An 18,581-nucleotide genomic window follows, 5' to 3' on the forward strand; every position below is an offset into this window, starting at 1 on the left:
GTGATGGAGAAGAATGATGAGGTGGTGACATGTGAACAAAACCACGTTAAAAAAGGGCGCTTACGTCGGGAAGTAACGCTCTTCCCCTGAGGAGGCCTGGGCTAGGCCCAAATGCATGACAAGAACCTTTTTAACACCTTAAGTTGCTTGATTTGACTAGAATGCATGAGTATCATGCACGAGTTAACTTGTGTATTATATCCACCAATATAACTTCTAACCAGACTTGTGGTACTAAAAGAAAGCAGATTAAAAGACTTCACATTTTTTGAATTTATTAATAAAGAGGTGGAAAAACTATTGATAAATTAGTTATGGGAAATTAAATAAACACAAATTTATGTAGATCACAATTATAGTATAGTATAGTATAGATGTAGTGTCTTAAGAATTAAAACTGTATAAATATCATGCAGGTGATCTTTTTAATGATATGTGTAATAGAGTTGGATGAATTATTTAACAATCAATGAAATCTGTAAAAGTTATAACCTGGAGATGTCAAACAAGTTAATATATACAAGATAAAATATAGAGAAATAAAAAAAAGATGACATTTATCGAAACTTAAACACAGTATACAGAAGATAAAACATTTCTACAATATTAAAAAATAAAAAACATATCATGTTAGGAGACCATGCTATATGCAACAGGAAAGTAAATTGAAAGAAATATAGAATATCTATTTAATTTGGAATCCGTCACCATACATGCTATGGATCTGGACCTACAACAAATGGACACTTCAAATCTCTCATCAGATTACATTGCTCCTGAAAAACAACTCACCCCTACAAACAAGTTTTCACCATTATCATGAAGAAAACAATTTTACACCAAATAGATCCCATATTAGAGGAAGATGGGTGCGGTGTATAATTCATTACCATATCATAATCAGCAGAAGCTATTTATATAGCGGCACTAAATCCACAGCGCTGTACAGAGAACTCACATCAGTTCCAGCCCCACTGGGGCTTACAGTCTAAATTCCTTAACATACACAGACAGAGACTAGGGTTAATTTGAAGCAGCCAATTAACCTACTAGTATATTTTTGGCGTGTGGAAGGAAACTGGAGCATCCGGAGGAAACCCACACAAACACGGGGAGAACATACAAACTCCACAAAGATAAGGCCATGGTCAGGACTCAAACTCATGACCCCAGTGCTATGAGGCAGAAGTGCTAACCACTAAGCCACCGTGCCACATCTGCAACACTTTATATCACCATTCTTGGGATAGATATTCCACACAAAGTCAACTCTGCACGGAATAAACACAACCATAGATTATAGAGAGAACAGTCTCAAAGAAGCTATAGGTATGACACATCTTGAATTGATGAATAACAAGTAATCAGAGTATCCGGCGAACACCACATAAAATTCTGTGATTTATCATAGGATTCTTCAGGAGTCACTTTAGAAAGAGACCCTAACTCACATGGAACCACAAGCTTGTATCCTACCAACAATGATATCAGAAAACATACCAGAGGAAACACCATCCAGAAATACAGGGACAGAGTCTGTCAAAACAAATGGCCAATACAAAAACAAGCAAATCCGTTAGTCACCACCTATTCAAAGAAAATAAAAACACAGTCAACTAAAACAAAACCAAGAAAATATTTCAGAAATGGGACCATAGGAGGAAGAAAACCACAAAAAGACACGAGAGGAATTATGATTTACGGATATATTCTAAAGTAATTATAACCTGAAAGAACCCGTGTGCAGACTGCTACAGTCTTAGATTTATAGTAAATAATCCTATAAATAAGGTTGATGTCTATAGTAGAGTTGAAAAATTAATTAGACCCAAAGAAATAGTATCTATTTCTAGGACTGAAAGATCAAAAATGAAAACCCTTTCTAACATACTGGTCTAAAGATATTTATCATCTAGTAAATATCAGACCCTTTAAGCCACAAGAAATAAAAGCTACAGAATATTAACAATAGAATAATATTATAATTAGATCAGCAGGGACTTCTAAACAAAGCAGATTATGGTAAAAAAATAAATAAATAAGAATATTAGAAGATACTAAAACAGACGTTGTACTGACAGAAAATATCACTAAATATTCAGAAGCATTGTTTTAATATTCAGAAAATATGAATAAGCTTTAGCCAAGAATAAAACAATGATCAGATCCTTATGGAGACATAACGGTTTGATATATTAAAGGAACTGCTGCCAAATTATTATTATTTTTTCTTACAGTTTTCCTAAATCTTTGGGATTGATTCCCAATTTTCAATCTGTCAGAACATGTAGGCAATTCTTTCAAAATTCAGGAAAGGTTACCATTGTATGTACAAAAACATAGACAGGCAGTACACAAAGGGGTCAATGCATCAATAAGATGCGGTGCAACTAAATACGCATCGCTGCACATCGCAGTGATGTATATTTATGCACCATTTGAATGCACCATGCTGGGTCTACTCTGGGAGCCCAGATGAAGTGACCCCTCTCCTGCGATCCAGTCTTCAGACTAGCGCTGCTGGTGATAGGAGTAAGTGCTGTGTGCATAACCTTGCATTGGATTCTGCAAAGCCGAAGAGGCTTCATTAGAATGACATAGGAAACCAACAAATTACAAATATATTTAATAATTACCCCTGACGCGAAGAGAACAAAAAGAAGTTCAGTATTACATGGCTACAGCAATCTGGAGACTTCAACAGATGTGTAGTTAGTAAAAGGGTAAAACATAAGAAAAAAAAAATCTACTTTGTGTGCAACAAAAAAACGGTTCTTAAAATAAAAGAATGTGTAACGTACAATACTCAAAGTTCTATTTATTCTATCTACTTGGTTACCGATACTGGTAAAAGCAAAAAATAGATTGGGGGTAACATAGGTGCCTGAATAGAAGAGGACAATCATTAGAACAACTCTAACTCCCAGCAATTAAGGAATGCAATTTCAGCTGCAGAAAAAAAACCTCTAACATACTAGCACAATCTCCATAAGGTCCAACATATTAGCAACAACATCCGTAAAATCTTAACACACTACTTTACTTGAGGTGGAACAGTTGCCACTTCCCTGCTCTTGATCTGGAGGTGGACACGTGAACTAGAGATGCTCTGGTAATAAAGAGCAAGGCTTTGTACAAGAATATGCTAGATCTACATTCACAGAATATATTCACTAAGGAGCAATACAAGATATCAAGGAACAAATCACTTCAATGAACAAGAATGAGGACATTGGAAGAGCATACAGAGTAAATAGCGGGGCTCCACTCCCAGAAGGACCGGGCCATTCATGATTTACAAAGAAGTAGAACATCTAGAGGAGAAAAATGAAGATCTAGAAAACAGAGATAAAACCTCCTCCATATTCAATGTATTCTAGAAGAGGACACATCAAATTATGTTTCTCCATGATCCGTTTATTAATTTGACCCCAAATTTTACTGAAACTCAACTCATTCTCAAAAGACCGCACAGGGTCTTGAAAGCTAAAACAAAATGTACCAAACCCCACTATATGTTATTTTTCTAACCAATTACAGACTAAAGAGCATTAATTCAGGTCTTTCACACTGAAGCAGCGAGCACGGAGATCTTCACTTGCAAATTTGTAAACAAGTTGCTTCTATCACCATTACAAAATACCGCAATACATCAATCTGGGCTAGAAAACTGCTAAAATTAACTCAAACGGAGAATGGCTTCTACCAAGCATTATTATAGGTCAGCTATCACTAGTGATCCATTAAATCCTTAATGCTACAAGTTATACGGAAAGGACAAAACAACCAGATTTTGGAAGAAAAACATCAAATTAAAGAAAAGGGACAGTATCCTATTTACAGTAAATCTCTGAGTACTACTGATTCCCCTACAACTTGGAACCTCACCATCTGAAAATGAGCCTAGTTATACTCTGGAATCCTCATTCCTTTGTGCAAGTATACCTCTTCTATTTATCAGAACAAGGGTGCTCTCCTGAACCATACCCTCAACAAGCCCAGGCCCCAAGAAGTTCTCCTACAGTCATTTCCTAAAGGATGCAATACAGGTTATTATTTAAATATCCAGATATCAAATTTATTCATTATTTTATTTAACTGCTGCTTATTAGTATTTGCATAATCTTAAATCTTGTTCACTCTCAAGCTACACATGCCTGGTTTTCAATACCTCATTTACATGTATTGAGGGCGCTACAGAACGAGTTTAGGCACTTTGTAACCTAGTAAGCCCAACGGCACCCATCCTTGAAGGCTGGCATCCGTTATCATCGTCCAGTCCCAGTAAGTGAACAGGCAACCCCTGTTGAGGTTGTTGCTTCTCAGCCACCTGTCTGTGCGCCAACAGGGACTCTACCATTCCCTGTAGAGACAGGAATTTGTCTTCCGGTAAGAACACCCCCTGCCGAAGGTATCGAATAAAAGCCCCAGGAAGTTCATCTGCTGGGAGGGCGCAAGATTCAATTACTTGTAATTGATGATCCCACTGTGTGCTTATAAAATCTGAGCTGTCCACCAAACACAAGCCTAAAGCAAGGCCTGGGAGCAGATCGTCCAGGTAAGGGATACGGTTACCCCTCTGGATCTGAGAAGAGCAGCCACCGCTCCCATGATCTTTGTGAACACCCACTGCTCTGTAGTCAGGGCAAAGACTAGGGCCTGAAACATAGTGATGGGACTGGACTGTGAATCTAATAATGCACTAGAGTCCTTCTGAGACTGGAATATGAAAGTACGCATCCATGATGTCCAAGGACACCATGAACCCCTCCTGTTCCATGTTGTTGATGACCAATCTCAAGGACTTCAGGAGATCTATGATGTATACTCAACTTACAAAGCCACTCACCCAGGCATCTGTGGAGGAATCAAACCACTAAAAGAGAGGCAGACAGGCTCTTACTACAGGAGTACCTGTCAGTCACGCTGACTGCTTGTCAGAGGGCTTGGAAGCTGGATGTTTAGCCGCTCAAGCTTGCCTACCTCTCTGCATCCCACCTCAGGAAGATGATTGACTCCTTGCCTGTCCGTAGGGACAAAAAGAAGCAAAACCTAGTGCCCTTTGGTCTAGGGGCTTTAAAGGAGCACTTTCCCCCCTGTCTCCATCTCAGTGAGCACACTCACAGGTAAGCATGGCCACTGGTGCTCCTCCTCGTATGCCACACAACGGCATACTCCCAACACTGACAGCAAGGCAATTTGAAGAGACATCTGGAGATGCCAAAAATCTTTCCCACTCTCCAACCTCCTGATTTGGCCCAAGAGATGGCTCTCATTACTGAATGAGATGTGAGCACTATGCTTATTTACACAGAAGATGGCTCTCATTACTGAATGAAATGTGAGCACTATACTTATTTACACAGAAGATGGCTCTCATTACTGAATGAAATGTGAGCACTATGCTTATTTACACAGAAGATGGCTCTCATTACTGCACTAGACACAAGTGCTGTGTTTATTTACCCAGGAGACTGCACTCATAACTGCAAAAGATGCGAGTTCTGGGATTATTAACCAACCAGATAACTGGCTGTCTCCTACTGCACTTAGATAATCCGAGCCAGGAGCCACTCTTATAACTCGGAGGATCAAAAAGTGCTTAAACAGCCATTTTATTACCTCCTACCATCATCACCACACGTATATGGAGACGGTGGGTCATATGCTTTGGAAAAGCAACGTTTTTCACTGTCAGAGACATTGATTTATTATGTATTTCTGAACCTCTAGAAACTAGGTGGATTATTCACATCATTTGCTGTTTTTGTCATTACTCTTGCAATTGTAGTCTATAGTTTGTTTTCCATTATCATCAAATATCCTTGATTACATTCCTTTTATGGAGACATAAAAAAATGTAGACAGATAAGTGGATAAACGTTTGCATACTGCTGTATTTCTGCAATATAAAAAATGTATTGATGTAATATGTATTATGAAAATGAGTGTTTCTATTTCCGATCTTATACCCTTCTAGTAAGACTCCAGTGTATTACTGATTCCACAACAAAAAACAGGATCTTAAACCCTATTCCTCGCTTATAGAAGGGCAACTGCACCAACGCATTTTAATGACTAGGTGGAAAAAATTCTTATTGCAACATAAAATCAAAGGTCTGACAGAATTATTACCAGTCCTCATCACACCTCTGCAAAATAATCATTTTTCTCTAGACACTGAATATATTTTTTTTCCACTGTCATACAGGATTTAGTGTGGAAGAAAACGAAAAAACAAAAACAATCACAAATATATCCTCTCTAATAAATACCACAGTAGATTTAAAATATATAATACAATTTATTTGTGCAACCATTAATACATATATAAAGCAAAAAATTGAAAAGAAAGGAAAATATGAAAACATACTCCATCAACCATTAATCTGGACTAATTTTGGTCTTAAATTTTGTTGAAATCACCTAGGGCCTGATTCATTAAGGAACTTAAATTAAGAAGTTTCTTATTTAAGTCTCCTGGACAAAACCATGTTACAATGCAAGGGGTGCAAATTAGTTTTCTGTTTAGCACATAACTTAAATACTGACTGTTTTTTTCATGCAGCACACAAATATCAACTTTAAATTTCAGTGTACAAATAAGCTATCAAGTATTTGTCTGCTACATGAAAAAACAGTCAGTATTTAACTTATGTGCAAAACAGAACACTCATTTGCACCCCTTGCATTGTAGCATGGTTTTGTCCAGGAGACTTAAATAAGAAACTTCTTAATTTAAGTTCCTTAATGAATCAGGCCCCTATCAGGCACATATAGGGAAAAAAAAAAAAAAAAAAAAGGTCTCGGACAATAATTCATTGCATAATCCAGAATTTTTGATAAGAGTTGGTTTCCACGATTTCTATAGAAAAGTCTGCTGCCCATGTTAACAATGTCAACACTACCTGCCAACATGGACAGCAGACTTTTCTGTAGCTATCTATAGAAACATCTAATGCCCATGTGCAGGAAAGAGTTGCTATTGTTATCTATAGAAATGTCCGGCGACGTATATATTGGTGACGGAATTCTGACGGAAATCTCCTTAATGTAGTCAAGAAAAAGCCTCAATGTGAAAATATGAATGAACAAATCCTTGCAATTGAAGGGGAACCTTCCCAAAATACACAATTTAGTTTCCAGCTGAGTTCATCAAGTTGTAATAAAAGTGCATTGCAGCAATCCAGTGATACAGCGAGTCACCGAGAAGGCTGTACGTGTCTAGGGCTTATCTTCCCTTAGACAGGTATGGGAGAGGAGCAGTAACACCACCACTTAGTCTTTGGCCCACCTTATGGACAGTAGAGCAGCGCTGGACCATCCAGGCTTCCAGAGATCAGAACCAATGGAGGACAGGATCACTGCACTACATGCAAGTACAACTTTCATCTGTTTAGAACTTCGTGAACGCCACCCAAAAAATCAAAACCTTAACATTTGGGTGGAATTCTTCTTTAAGTCTATGAGAGACCTGCAGACTAAAACCCAGTGCATATTTTCAGCATTATTGAGGAGTATGTCTATGCAACAAGTTCAGGCTTTTACCCAGTGACTACCCCTGACCATATAGGTGCACAGTTACACACGGCTTACCTCGCTGATGTTGATAAGTGCCCGCCACATGCCCAAGTTCTCACACCAAACATCTGTCCGAGAAATGTGCAGATCTAGATCACTTTGCTCCTTCTCCATCAGAGCAATTTCATCCTTCAGCTTCAAAATAATCTGTCATGTAGAAAACAAAAAATAATTTTTTACCCCTAGACTGATACATTTACAGACTGCGCCTGGTGAGCTGCCGATCTGACCTGTAACTTTTTTTTATTTTTTTATTAAAGCATACATTGGAGGCAATCAATAGTCAGCCTGTAAATTCAATGGAAACTAGCGGCATTATTTTCTAAAACAAGCAACTGCAACAGTGACATCTGAAGACAAAAAAAAGGTACTGCACTATATAAACTTTTTTAAAGAAATAATGAAAAAAAACATACATACAGACAATGAGCAGAGCAATAAATACAATAAAACAAATGCACGGCTCAATTATCTTTAATTTTTACAGATTTCCAAAAATATACATATGTGAGAACAAGGGGCCTGATTCATTAAGGATCTTAAATGAAGAGGATTCTTATTTCAGTCTCCTGGACGAAACCATGTTACATTGCAAGGGGTGCAAATGAGTGTTCTGTTTTGCACATAAGTTAAATACTGACTGTTTTTTCATGTAACACACAAATACTTGATAGCTTATTTGTACACTGAAATTTAAAGTTGATATTTGTGCGCTACATGTGCAAAACAGAACACTCATTTGCACCCCTTGCAATGTAACATGGTTTTGTCCAGGAGACTGAAATAAGGATCCTCTTCATTTAAGATCCTTAATGAATCCGATCCAAGAACTGGATACACTACTCTAGCAAAAACCAATATATCAAATATGAAGAGCAAGACTAATAAATTTAGATCAAGGGGTGGAGAGGACGCATTAGGGTCCTTCCTTGATATGCTATTCCCACTCTGCAGCAGATCTAAGCTGGTGGGGATCAGGTCTCATTGCTCAGTGTGTCTATTAACCTCACATTGCACCTATTACAGTTTATAGAAAGGAATTTTAATACCATGCTTTTAGCTGTCTGTCCTCTGTGCAGTTAAAATCAGAGGCTGTCTGTAAGAAAAATATGTATCTTTATAAATATAGCAATTTTTGGATCAGTTAAAAGCTCTTTAAAATTAAAATTGCGTCCTACAAGACAAGCTGAAAATGACATAAGTGATGTGGTCAGACAGAGTGTTCTGATAAGTGTTACACCGACAATGATGTACAGTTATGGTTAATTATGTGTCTCTGTTTTCATGCTATATTCGGGCCTATATGTTGCCCGTACGTAGCTACCTCAGAGGTCTATATAAACTTTCAGTATCAGGACTCTGGCATCATAGGTAATGGACAGACATGGTGACTGAGATACTACTACAATGATGTATATTTGTAAAATGTGACAATTTTGTTAAAAAAATACATTGATAAAGTCTGATTGAGAAGTTTCTTTGCCTCCGCAAATGGCACATTGTATGTTCTTACTGGTTCTTGTATCAGTGAATACTGATGGAGTTAGATATAGATCAAGATATTGTTAAGATAGTTGTAGTTGGTAAAGGAAAGAGTGACGCAAAATCCGCAGAATTACAGTAAAAGTATTGTGCGTTTCTGTGCTCAGGTACCTACAGTTATATTCTTTTTACTGTTTATAAAATACATGCTCCATTCATAGATAAGAAAATATTTACAGTGCTAATAAATCGATTGTGTATTTCAAAAGTCACCCTCACTAGTTATTAACAATAGAAGCTCTCATAGATCACCCATATGAATTTCAATAATATTTAACAACTAAATATACATCACAGACATAAAATTATTTTTTTGTTTTTAAAATGTATCATGCAATATATAAAATACATACATACATGTATATTATAGAAACAATAATTCCAACAATTCTATGCGCACTGATGATTTCACTATCAATAATCTCAAACAATATCAGAAAGCAGGTTGTTGTACTTGTATGGTTGCTTCAGTTATAAACGTCCACACACAAATAGTCAGTGATTCTTTAATAACCAGTATGGTAAGATTCAATAATCAATAGCAGCTTGCTGCCTCTTAGCCAGTGCCATGGTTCTAACATGCTGATCTAAGAGTACTAAAATAGAAATCATTTTGTGAACAGACTTCTCCATTTGAATAAAGTTCCAATGTGCATACAAGTGAATATTGAGAATATAAAATGATAATTCCATTGTAAATAAATTCACAACAATCTCATTGAATAAAATATTAATTGTTGATACCTTCAGAGCACTTTTGATCTGCAGTTTAACAGTTTTTATATAGGCTGTACACAAGTCTAATAGGTATTCAAATACACACATAGGAAAATGATTAGAGCTGATCAATTACCTCATAAGTTAAAACAAAATATAACAATGGCCCCAAAACACATTTACTCTCCACTAGCCTTGAAAAAGACTGGATGGTCCAGTCGAAACACATTGGTAAGGATAGAGGAGTGCTGAATGTTCCTATCCTACCATTTTAACATCTTAAGGAGAAATAAACTGGCCCTAGAACCTGGGAAATTAACATCTTACTACTGCTAGAACTGCGCCTAATTTATCTTTCCTCTAGTACTAGTACCTGTCAATGTTCAATTTTACATTTCCTATATTTTGTGAGTGTTTTTTATGCTTGTAATAACTGGGATTTAAAAAAAAATTAAAAAAAAATATCACCTTAGAATCCTCTTTCTTTTTATGACTTTACAAATGTAGCTCGTAGTGTACAGATAAAGAAGAGCAAAACGATCCTATCATTCCGGGCGGCATATGGAGAAAAACATTTTCAGTTACCTTACAAGAAAAGATCTAGTAAGTTCTTAATCACAAGGGGAGACCGTGTGGAACTGCTTTCTATTCACACATCTTCAGGAATGATGTCTTATTGAAAGAGAGGTTCAAGTAAGTTCACACTTCACAAGGGGAAGACGACATTATTTTGTTTAATCTATTTATGAACTATTTATAACTTTGAGCACTTAGGATATTATTTTATCTTTATGGTTGAAAACCGGATTGCACTATGTTTTTTATTTCTGTTATGATCAATGTGGAACACAAAGTGAAGATTGAGAGGATTGAAGGCACATCCTATCTAAAAATTAAGTATCACCAATTTTTATTTTATATTTTTCTACTATTTTGCTCTAACTTGTGAGGTAATTCATCAGCGCCTAATCATTTTCCTATTGGTGTATTTGAGGCATGCAATGTGCCATTGTCCAATTGCAAGCTCCAACAACAAGTTAGGATGAATAAAAACTTGGATTTTATGTTTAGTGTCAATCTTCACCGATACACTAGACAAAGTCTTGGTTATTTGTGGAACAAGTGTAAGTAGCGAGTAAAATACCGTCTCCGAAAACAGAACTGCTCAGGCAGATTAATCCACATAGGTTCGTTGGTGTGACCGGTAGTAAATTGCACACGGACAACCGGGTGTCCCAGGAAAGAGTAAAGCATCATTGGCCTAATATACACACAGTGGATGCAGACACTTGTGAGTTGAATCAATTATTCTTGAGAGCACAGCCTATCAATTCACCATAAACCAGACACACAGTGATGAACCCGGGCCTTATAATGGAAATATCGTGCCAACCCTGTCTGTCCTGAGTGGGCCAGTTGAACAACCGTGGCCCACTCTGTTATTAAATTCCCCCCGGAGGTCTGTTATTGCTGTGGTGTCCGGAGAGGGAGGGGTGAGGCAGCTCACAGGAAGTGTGAAACAGCTGTGGACCCTGTCACATCAAAAAAAGTGGAAGGGGTTAAAAAAGGAGGGTGAGGACCTTATCTAAAATCAGGAGGGGGTCTCACCCTGACTACTAACTATTGTTCTAGCAACTCTGCAACACAGTCTGAATGGCACCATCACCGCAGGTGGGAGACCACTGATGTCATGCTCTATTTCCATCCCTGTTACCCCCCAAACTCTTCACACCACCAATCACAAGAGGACAATGAGTGGGGGGGTTGACCCAGGGAGGTGGCCAAGATCGGGTGTCTTGTGAGAAGGGACAAAAAGGAGCTGTCTGTGGGAGGGGTGGTGTTGTTGGAGAATCTTGAGACAGCGAGGACTTGGACTGATTGAGAGTAACTGTATTCTCACAGTGCCAGAAAGGAATGCTTGAGGCAGGAGCTTCTTGACAGAGATCGGACAGTGTACCTCAAGGACTGATTCTGTTACCACTCCATCTGGCAAATTCTGGGGAATTGGTGAGCCTACATCGGTAGGGAGACTAATACCCAGGGTCCTACCAAGCTGGTGGAGAGTTGGCCGAGCGGCTGGGATCAGCAAGATACACAGACCCACCTTAAGGATCAGACATTGGGGAGTTTTTACTTGCACTGGTGATTTTCTGCCACTAGATATATTTGGTGGTGGAACAAATGTCTCCTTGGGGTGCACTGTTGTATTTTACTGTGTGTGCACTTTGTTTAATAAAAGGGATTATTATTTCTTTCCTGTCTCCTTACCTGTGTGACCTGTGAACCTAGAGGACTGGGTATGTAGTGAGCTGGGTATCTAGTGTCTTCACACACTCCATGGTCATAGTCATGACAGCGCAGCCTATCAAAGGTCATAGTCATGACAGCGCAGCCTATCAATTCACCAGAAAGCAGAGACATCACTGACACACTCCATGGTCATATTCATGAGAGCGCAGCCTAACAATTCCCCAGAAAGCTGATATATCAGTGACACAGTCCATGGCCAAATTCATGAAGCACTTGTTCCTAATTAATTGGTAGACTTAAAGTAGGTTTTCAAGGCAGGGGGAAGGGGGGTTGGGGGTTTAAAAGAAAAAACAGCACCAGTTTACAAACGAGCGAAAACACCCAGTGAGGTGCATATTTTACAGCCAACACATTATAGGTTTTATTTTATACCAGAAACGCACCACGGAATAGGCTGCATTTTCAGGAATATTAGTTCAACCACAAGCTTACTGCTTCCACTGTATGTAGATAACAAGGTCTCCTATTATCAGCCACCAGCATGTCATGCTGTAACAGAACATTATGTCACTATGTAGACAGACAGCAGTAAATCATTCTGTCACCTGGAGATGCCATATATCATGCGGGTAAGAGATCACACTGATCACAACTACCTAGGATTCAGCTACCAGCAAAGCTCACATTTCATAAACACAATAATCTAAGCAGGTTTGAATAGGATTTACACTGCTGTTAATCAAAAACTGTGGATACATGGTTACCAAAAATATGCCTAATTAAATGTTCATTAGCAGGCCTCAATCCTGCCGTTTCCATGACACTGAGTAATATTTATTCATTCTGCATTTCCCTGCTTAATCATGAACATTATATCCTAGTTCCAAAAGAAGCAGAACATTGAAACAACAACATATTTCAATAGGCTCTTTCTCCATCATCACAATACAGCTCTCTATTTACAGGCTTCTTTCTTTACAAACTCAAAATCTGAAGCAAACCTAATTTAAATTACATTTGCTGCAGAGTGAGGCTTATCTACAGCTGCCAATGCCAAGGCTATATTTAGAGGTCATGTGTTTCATGTACCCATGAAAATAATAAAAAGAAGACATTTAGAGTTGACAGAGATGAGGTTAGCTGGCTGTACCTTTTTGTCAGGTTTTGGAGCGTTAATAATGGAGCTGAGCGCTTGTCTCTTGTAGTCCAGTTTCTCTGTGAGCTGGCGCAGTTTGTTGACAGCATAGCTGGCCTGCTCAGAAATCCCACTAGTGCACTCGCCCAGGATCTCTTCTCCACCTTCACACACCTGCATCTGGGCCAGGAGACATGGTGACAGAAGTGACAATCCTTATCCATAACAGGGACCCTGTCTGTTGAGGTTATAAGCATTTCTTATAACTGATACACCTGTGATTAATTTTATTCTCATAATGGCAAATCCAAAGGACAATAATGTACTTGAGCAAATGGTGACATTATAATAAAATACTCTATTTTCACATGGCAAAAAAAGTACACGGTAGAACAATTTGCAGGATGAACTATGAGGTGTATATGTACATATATACGTATAAATGAGTAACAAGGTGTTTTCTCTTGTATTGCTATACATATGTTGAAAGAGATTACAGCACTTTTTTATACTGATTTTTTCCCCCAGCTTCCACCAAAAGAAGCAGGTCAGGTTGTTTGCTCACGGACACGAGGGATGCTGGGAAGATCACTTTTGGGAGGGTAAGAGCCAGCTGTGGCATTGACCAAAGCAACACTAAAAGGTGTCTCACGTACTGTGCTGCTGTTACGTAAAGTGGTGATGAAGTGATGTTGGACAACATGTACCACCGGGGCAGCAATGACACTTGATAAACTTGCCATGAGTTTTTAATGACGAAAAGTGTCTGAGGTTCCAGAACTTTACAGTTAGCTAGTTGGAACCTGGGCGTGCTTAAAATATGCTCAATAAGGTGTGTTTCAGAATGAATGGAATCGGACATGGTAACAAGGAGCATGAGGGGCACGTGGGTAGCTTTAAGTTTTAGTCCAGTAATAGGTTTGCCAAGACAGTGGATTTCCTTCAACAATGGAGTTATCTTAGGATAGCCCTGGGAACATAGGTTTGCAGAGTTTGGAGAAGCTGTGTGGATATAATGGGGGTAAGATATCACCTAGAAGATATTTTGAATGCAGTGTGTGTGTCTGTGTGTGTGTGTATGTTAGGGAATTTAGACTGTAAGCTCCAATGGGGCAGGGACTGATGTGAGCGAGTTCTCTGCACAGTGCTGCGGAATTAGTGGTGCTATATAAATAAATTGTAATAATAATAATAATAATAATAATAATAATAAAATCTACAATAGAATAGGAGAGCCATGGCAACACAGGTTTACAGAGTTTGGAAAAGCTGTGTGGGTATGCTGGAGGGTAAGATATCACCTAGAAAATATTTTGAATGCAGTTCCCTCTATTCAAATGCAAATTCAACTATTTGCAACATTTTATCTCAATCAACTCCTCTCCAGAGTGGAGTGTCTCCCCTATATACAGTACCCACTTAATTTCATGTGAGCCCTTGGAGGTAGAGAAAATCTAGCACTGACGGCTGCATCTACAAGAGAATATTTAGCATTGACGCCTACATCTATATTATAATATTGATGTCAGAGCCAAAAGTATTTGAAAAACCAAGTGTTGGTTAGGATCTCATACTGATAGAGAAAAAGTTACTTTGGGGGCGGAAAACTCCACTCAACAGGTCTGTCCTTTGGATTCAGCAGAGTAGTGCATAAGTTGAGAAAAATCCGGTTAGTTCCATTTCTATGTCAACCCATGTTCGGATGGAAGGGGCCCCATGTCCCAGTACGTATTGTGAGGTATGGCAACAAGTATTTATGAAAAAGTCAGGGATCCACAATCCGACCTCCTTTGAGACGTTGCTTTTTATTTTTTTTTCCCAAGACTGATTGTGGGATTTGGAGTGAAAGAGTCTGGGAATAGGTAGAACAACTTTGGGATAATGTCCATCTTTACTGCAGAGATGCACCCAATCCACGAATAAGAATAGTTTATCTCAGCTCGTCATATCTTTTTTGATTGTCTCCAGTTGAGATGGACAGTTGCCCAGAAGACCTGGTACCCAGGTACTGTATTTTGTGTGGTTACCATCGGAATGGGAAATTGTGTTTCCAAATTGTGTTTGGACAGTTTGCAAAATGTTAAATCTAACAGTGCTAATTTATTAATGTTGATTTAAAAGTTTGATAGTACATCAACATTTTGGAGCTCTTTGTGTATATTAGGGGGGGGAATACATGGGGTTTAGTTATTGCAAGTAAGACATTGTAATAATATCTTGAGGGGCAGCTGTTTTTCCTGCATAATCAGGTGTACGCTGAATCTGGATGCCAGCCCGGCCTAGTGCTATTGCAGATGTGAAATGAGGATTATATGAATCCATTATAAAGGACCACTGCAAAGGAGTTACGATGTAGCACCATGATAGCTCCTAAGCAGTTACCATTTATTTAAGAACCATAAATATAATGGACATGCTTTTTCTGCATTTCAGACCAATATCAGTGCAGAAACTATGAGCAGTATGGAAAAGATCAATAGTGTTAGTGTTATCTTGCACAGTAATGTACCACATCCTGGTGTTTTTCTCCAATAAACGTGTAGCAATCAGTAAAGAAAAATAATTGCTTTTGTTACAAGTTGTACTGTGAGGAGAAGAAAATACAGAAGAATAAGACAACCTTGAATGCAGATGACAGTTTTCTAATGGGCAATTTATCTGCAATGTAACATGTTTCATCTTCGTAAGGTATGGTAGAACGTAAGCTTCCACTTTCAACTAACATCTTTAAGCAAAAGTGTCTAGGGTTTAGTATTTTTGTGCAATTGAATAGTCTACCTGGCTGTAAAACTTTAAGCTGTGAATAGACTCCTCTAAATCCATCAGGTAAAAATGTGACCCTCAACCAAGCTATACAGTATGTTTTGAACATGGAAACATTGGAGTTTTCAGCCTTAGAACACGGGAGACATTTTTACTCTTGCGACTCTTGCGACCAGCCAGTCCGTCTATCTATGACTAAAGACAACGTTGCAGATTTATGGTATATTACATGGACTCACCGATTCATCTTTGTCATCCGAGACACATAAGTAGGAGAACTTGTCCTCTTTCCGGATCAGTTGCTCATACAAATCACTCACGATGAATGAGGGGTAGAACCTGTCCTTCAGAGTCTCGTACACATCGGCCTGAATCTTGCTGAACACCTCAATCCCCTTGTTGCCAACAAGACTCTGCTGGATTTCTTTATAAAGCGCTTTCTCTACTTGGATTTCTTTGCTCTCTACAAAGAAATTCTGGTAGATTTCACCAACTAATTGAGGTATTTCAGACTATGAAGAAAAAAATGGAAATTTAGTGTGGCTAAAAGTAAACAACAACATGAGGTCTATGCGTTAGAGTTATACTGGTATTACATGCTTAGTGGGCAAACAAAATATGGCTGCATCTTTCACAGCTATAAAGTTAAACAAATTTGCTCCACACAAAAATGCACTTTAATGCATTCTGAAATTAAATCCGAATTTAGAGCTACACATTTATTTATTATCATTTATTTACATAGTGTGGTCAGGGGGTAAAAGGGCCCTGCTTGCAAGCTTACCATATATAAGAAACTAGGCATTTCATACATGAGCTTAAATGTCACAGAACACACACTGGAAAAAGTGCTTAGCGAGGCTATATGAGTGTAAAAAGATAAAAGATTTAAATGAACTGTGTAGTTTAGGGAGGTTAAGAAGGCGATTTGAACATTTGATAAGATTGCCTAAAGAAGAGAGTTTTCATGGAACACTGAATGCTAGGGGGAAGTCTTATTGTACAAAGACAGGAATTCCAAAGAGTAGGTGCAGCCCAAAAAAGTTCTGTTATTGGGAATGGGAGCAGAAAATGTGTGTGGATGAGAGGCACCGATCTTGAGCAGAGCAGAGGAGCCTGGTTGAGAGATATCTTGAGACTATTCAAGAGATGTATGTTGGTGCAGTTTTGTTAATGGGCTTGTTAGTACCGTATATACTCGAGTATAAGTCGACCCGAATATAAGCCGAGGCACCTAATTTTACCACCAAAAACTGGGAAAACTTATTGACTCGAGTATAAGCCTAGGGTGGGAAATGCAGCAGCTACTGGTAATTTTTTTTTCTTCAAAAGCTCATTTCTGTTTAATTACTGTAATTTCAGTCAGAGTTTTAAACACTCAGGATAATCACAGTCTTAAAAAATGATGTCATAACTCAAACATTTCTATAGGGATTCTCACCAGATCTTTTGTAGGTCTATTAAAGTCCATATTAGAGGACTTTAAATGTTTATGTGCCATTCATTCTCGTTTTACTCACACTCCCAAAAACCAGGCATTCCAAGGATAATTGTGAATGGTCTTGTATGCATTAGTCTATTTATCTTAAATGAACATGCACTACATGTCTTCCATATATTTTAATGGAGATGTGATGGCTTGCAAATAGTCCACACTTTAACCTTTTACTTTACTTTACTGTATATTTGGCACAATATTTTCATGGACCTATTAGCTGCCCTATTTTACAATGTGCACCAACTTAATATAAAGCCACACTGTTTCCTGACCAGCGCAACAAATATACTTTACAAGGAGACAGCGAGAGAGACAGCGAGACAGCGAGAGAGACAGCGAGACAGCGAGAGAGACAGCGAGACAGCGAGAGAGACAGCGAGAGAGCCTTTCACTTACCCCGCAGTGCGTTCCACTGACAGGAAGTTCAGCATTTGCGTTCCAAATGCCGAACTTCCTGTCAGTGGAACGCACATGCGTTCCACTGCGGAAGATAGGAGCTCAGGGACCGGACACCAGGTTAGTTCACCCGTGTATAAGCCGAGAAGGCTTTTTCAGCATACAAAAATGTGCTGAAAAACTCGGCTTATACACGAGTATATACGGTAGATCTATTTAATATTGGATTCAGTAAAATACAGACAGACAAGCAATGTAGGAAGCGGAAGAGCGAAGCAGCAGTAGAGGAATGTTTTGCAAGCACAAAAAACAATTGAGCGAGTCATTCCTGCTAGAGACATCTGGCTCAAGGTTGAAAGCCATATTAAACAATTCTCCTTGACTGGGAGGGGTTAATAGCCACTCAGCCAATCACAAGTGGCTAGTATGTGAAAAGCTTGTGATTGGCAAAGGGGTGTTTAGATTCATAAATGTATAATATAGTTTTTATTTTTAAATCTTTTATCAGTCGTATTACATTGTGGGTGCACATTCCCATTGTACTTTTTTGCTGTTTAATAAAGTGGTGAAAGAAGGCATTCAGGGTGTCATTTTATTATTTTGACCCATAGTGAGTGTCTTTATTTTTTTCCCCATTTCACCTATTTTGGAACTATATGTTCAACAGCGGGCACTGCCACCACAGACATGCTGGTGCTT

At 38.4% G+C, this 18,581-nt stretch overlaps 1 protein-coding gene across 2 annotated transcripts in view; it reads right to left on the minus strand.

The window, feature by feature from the left end:
* Positions 1-18,581, minus strand: part of SNX25 (sorting nexin 25) — a 138,617-nt gene that overhangs the window by 20,625 nt on the left and 99,411 nt on the right. The window contains exons 9-11 of one of the 2 annotated variants that reach the window (XM_075196937.1): positions 16,228-16,500; positions 13,241-13,399; positions 7,597-7,728 (exon numbers count right to left, since the gene is read on the minus strand). In XM_075196937.1, coding sequence (XP_075053038.1) covers positions 7,597-7,728; positions 13,241-13,399; positions 16,228-16,500 — 564 coding nt within the window. Of the gene's footprint in view, positions 1-7,596; positions 7,729-13,240; positions 13,406-16,227; positions 16,501-18,581 lie in introns of both variants that reach the window. The other variant, XM_075196928.1, reaches the window with a different exon arrangement.

The sequence above is a fragment of the Mixophyes fleayi genome, chromosome 1 (genome assembly GCF_038048845.1).
Source record: "Mixophyes fleayi isolate aMixFle1 chromosome 1, aMixFle1.hap1, whole genome shotgun sequence".
NCBI classification, from domain to species: domain Eukaryota; kingdom Metazoa; phylum Chordata; class Amphibia; order Anura; family Limnodynastidae; genus Mixophyes; species Mixophyes fleayi.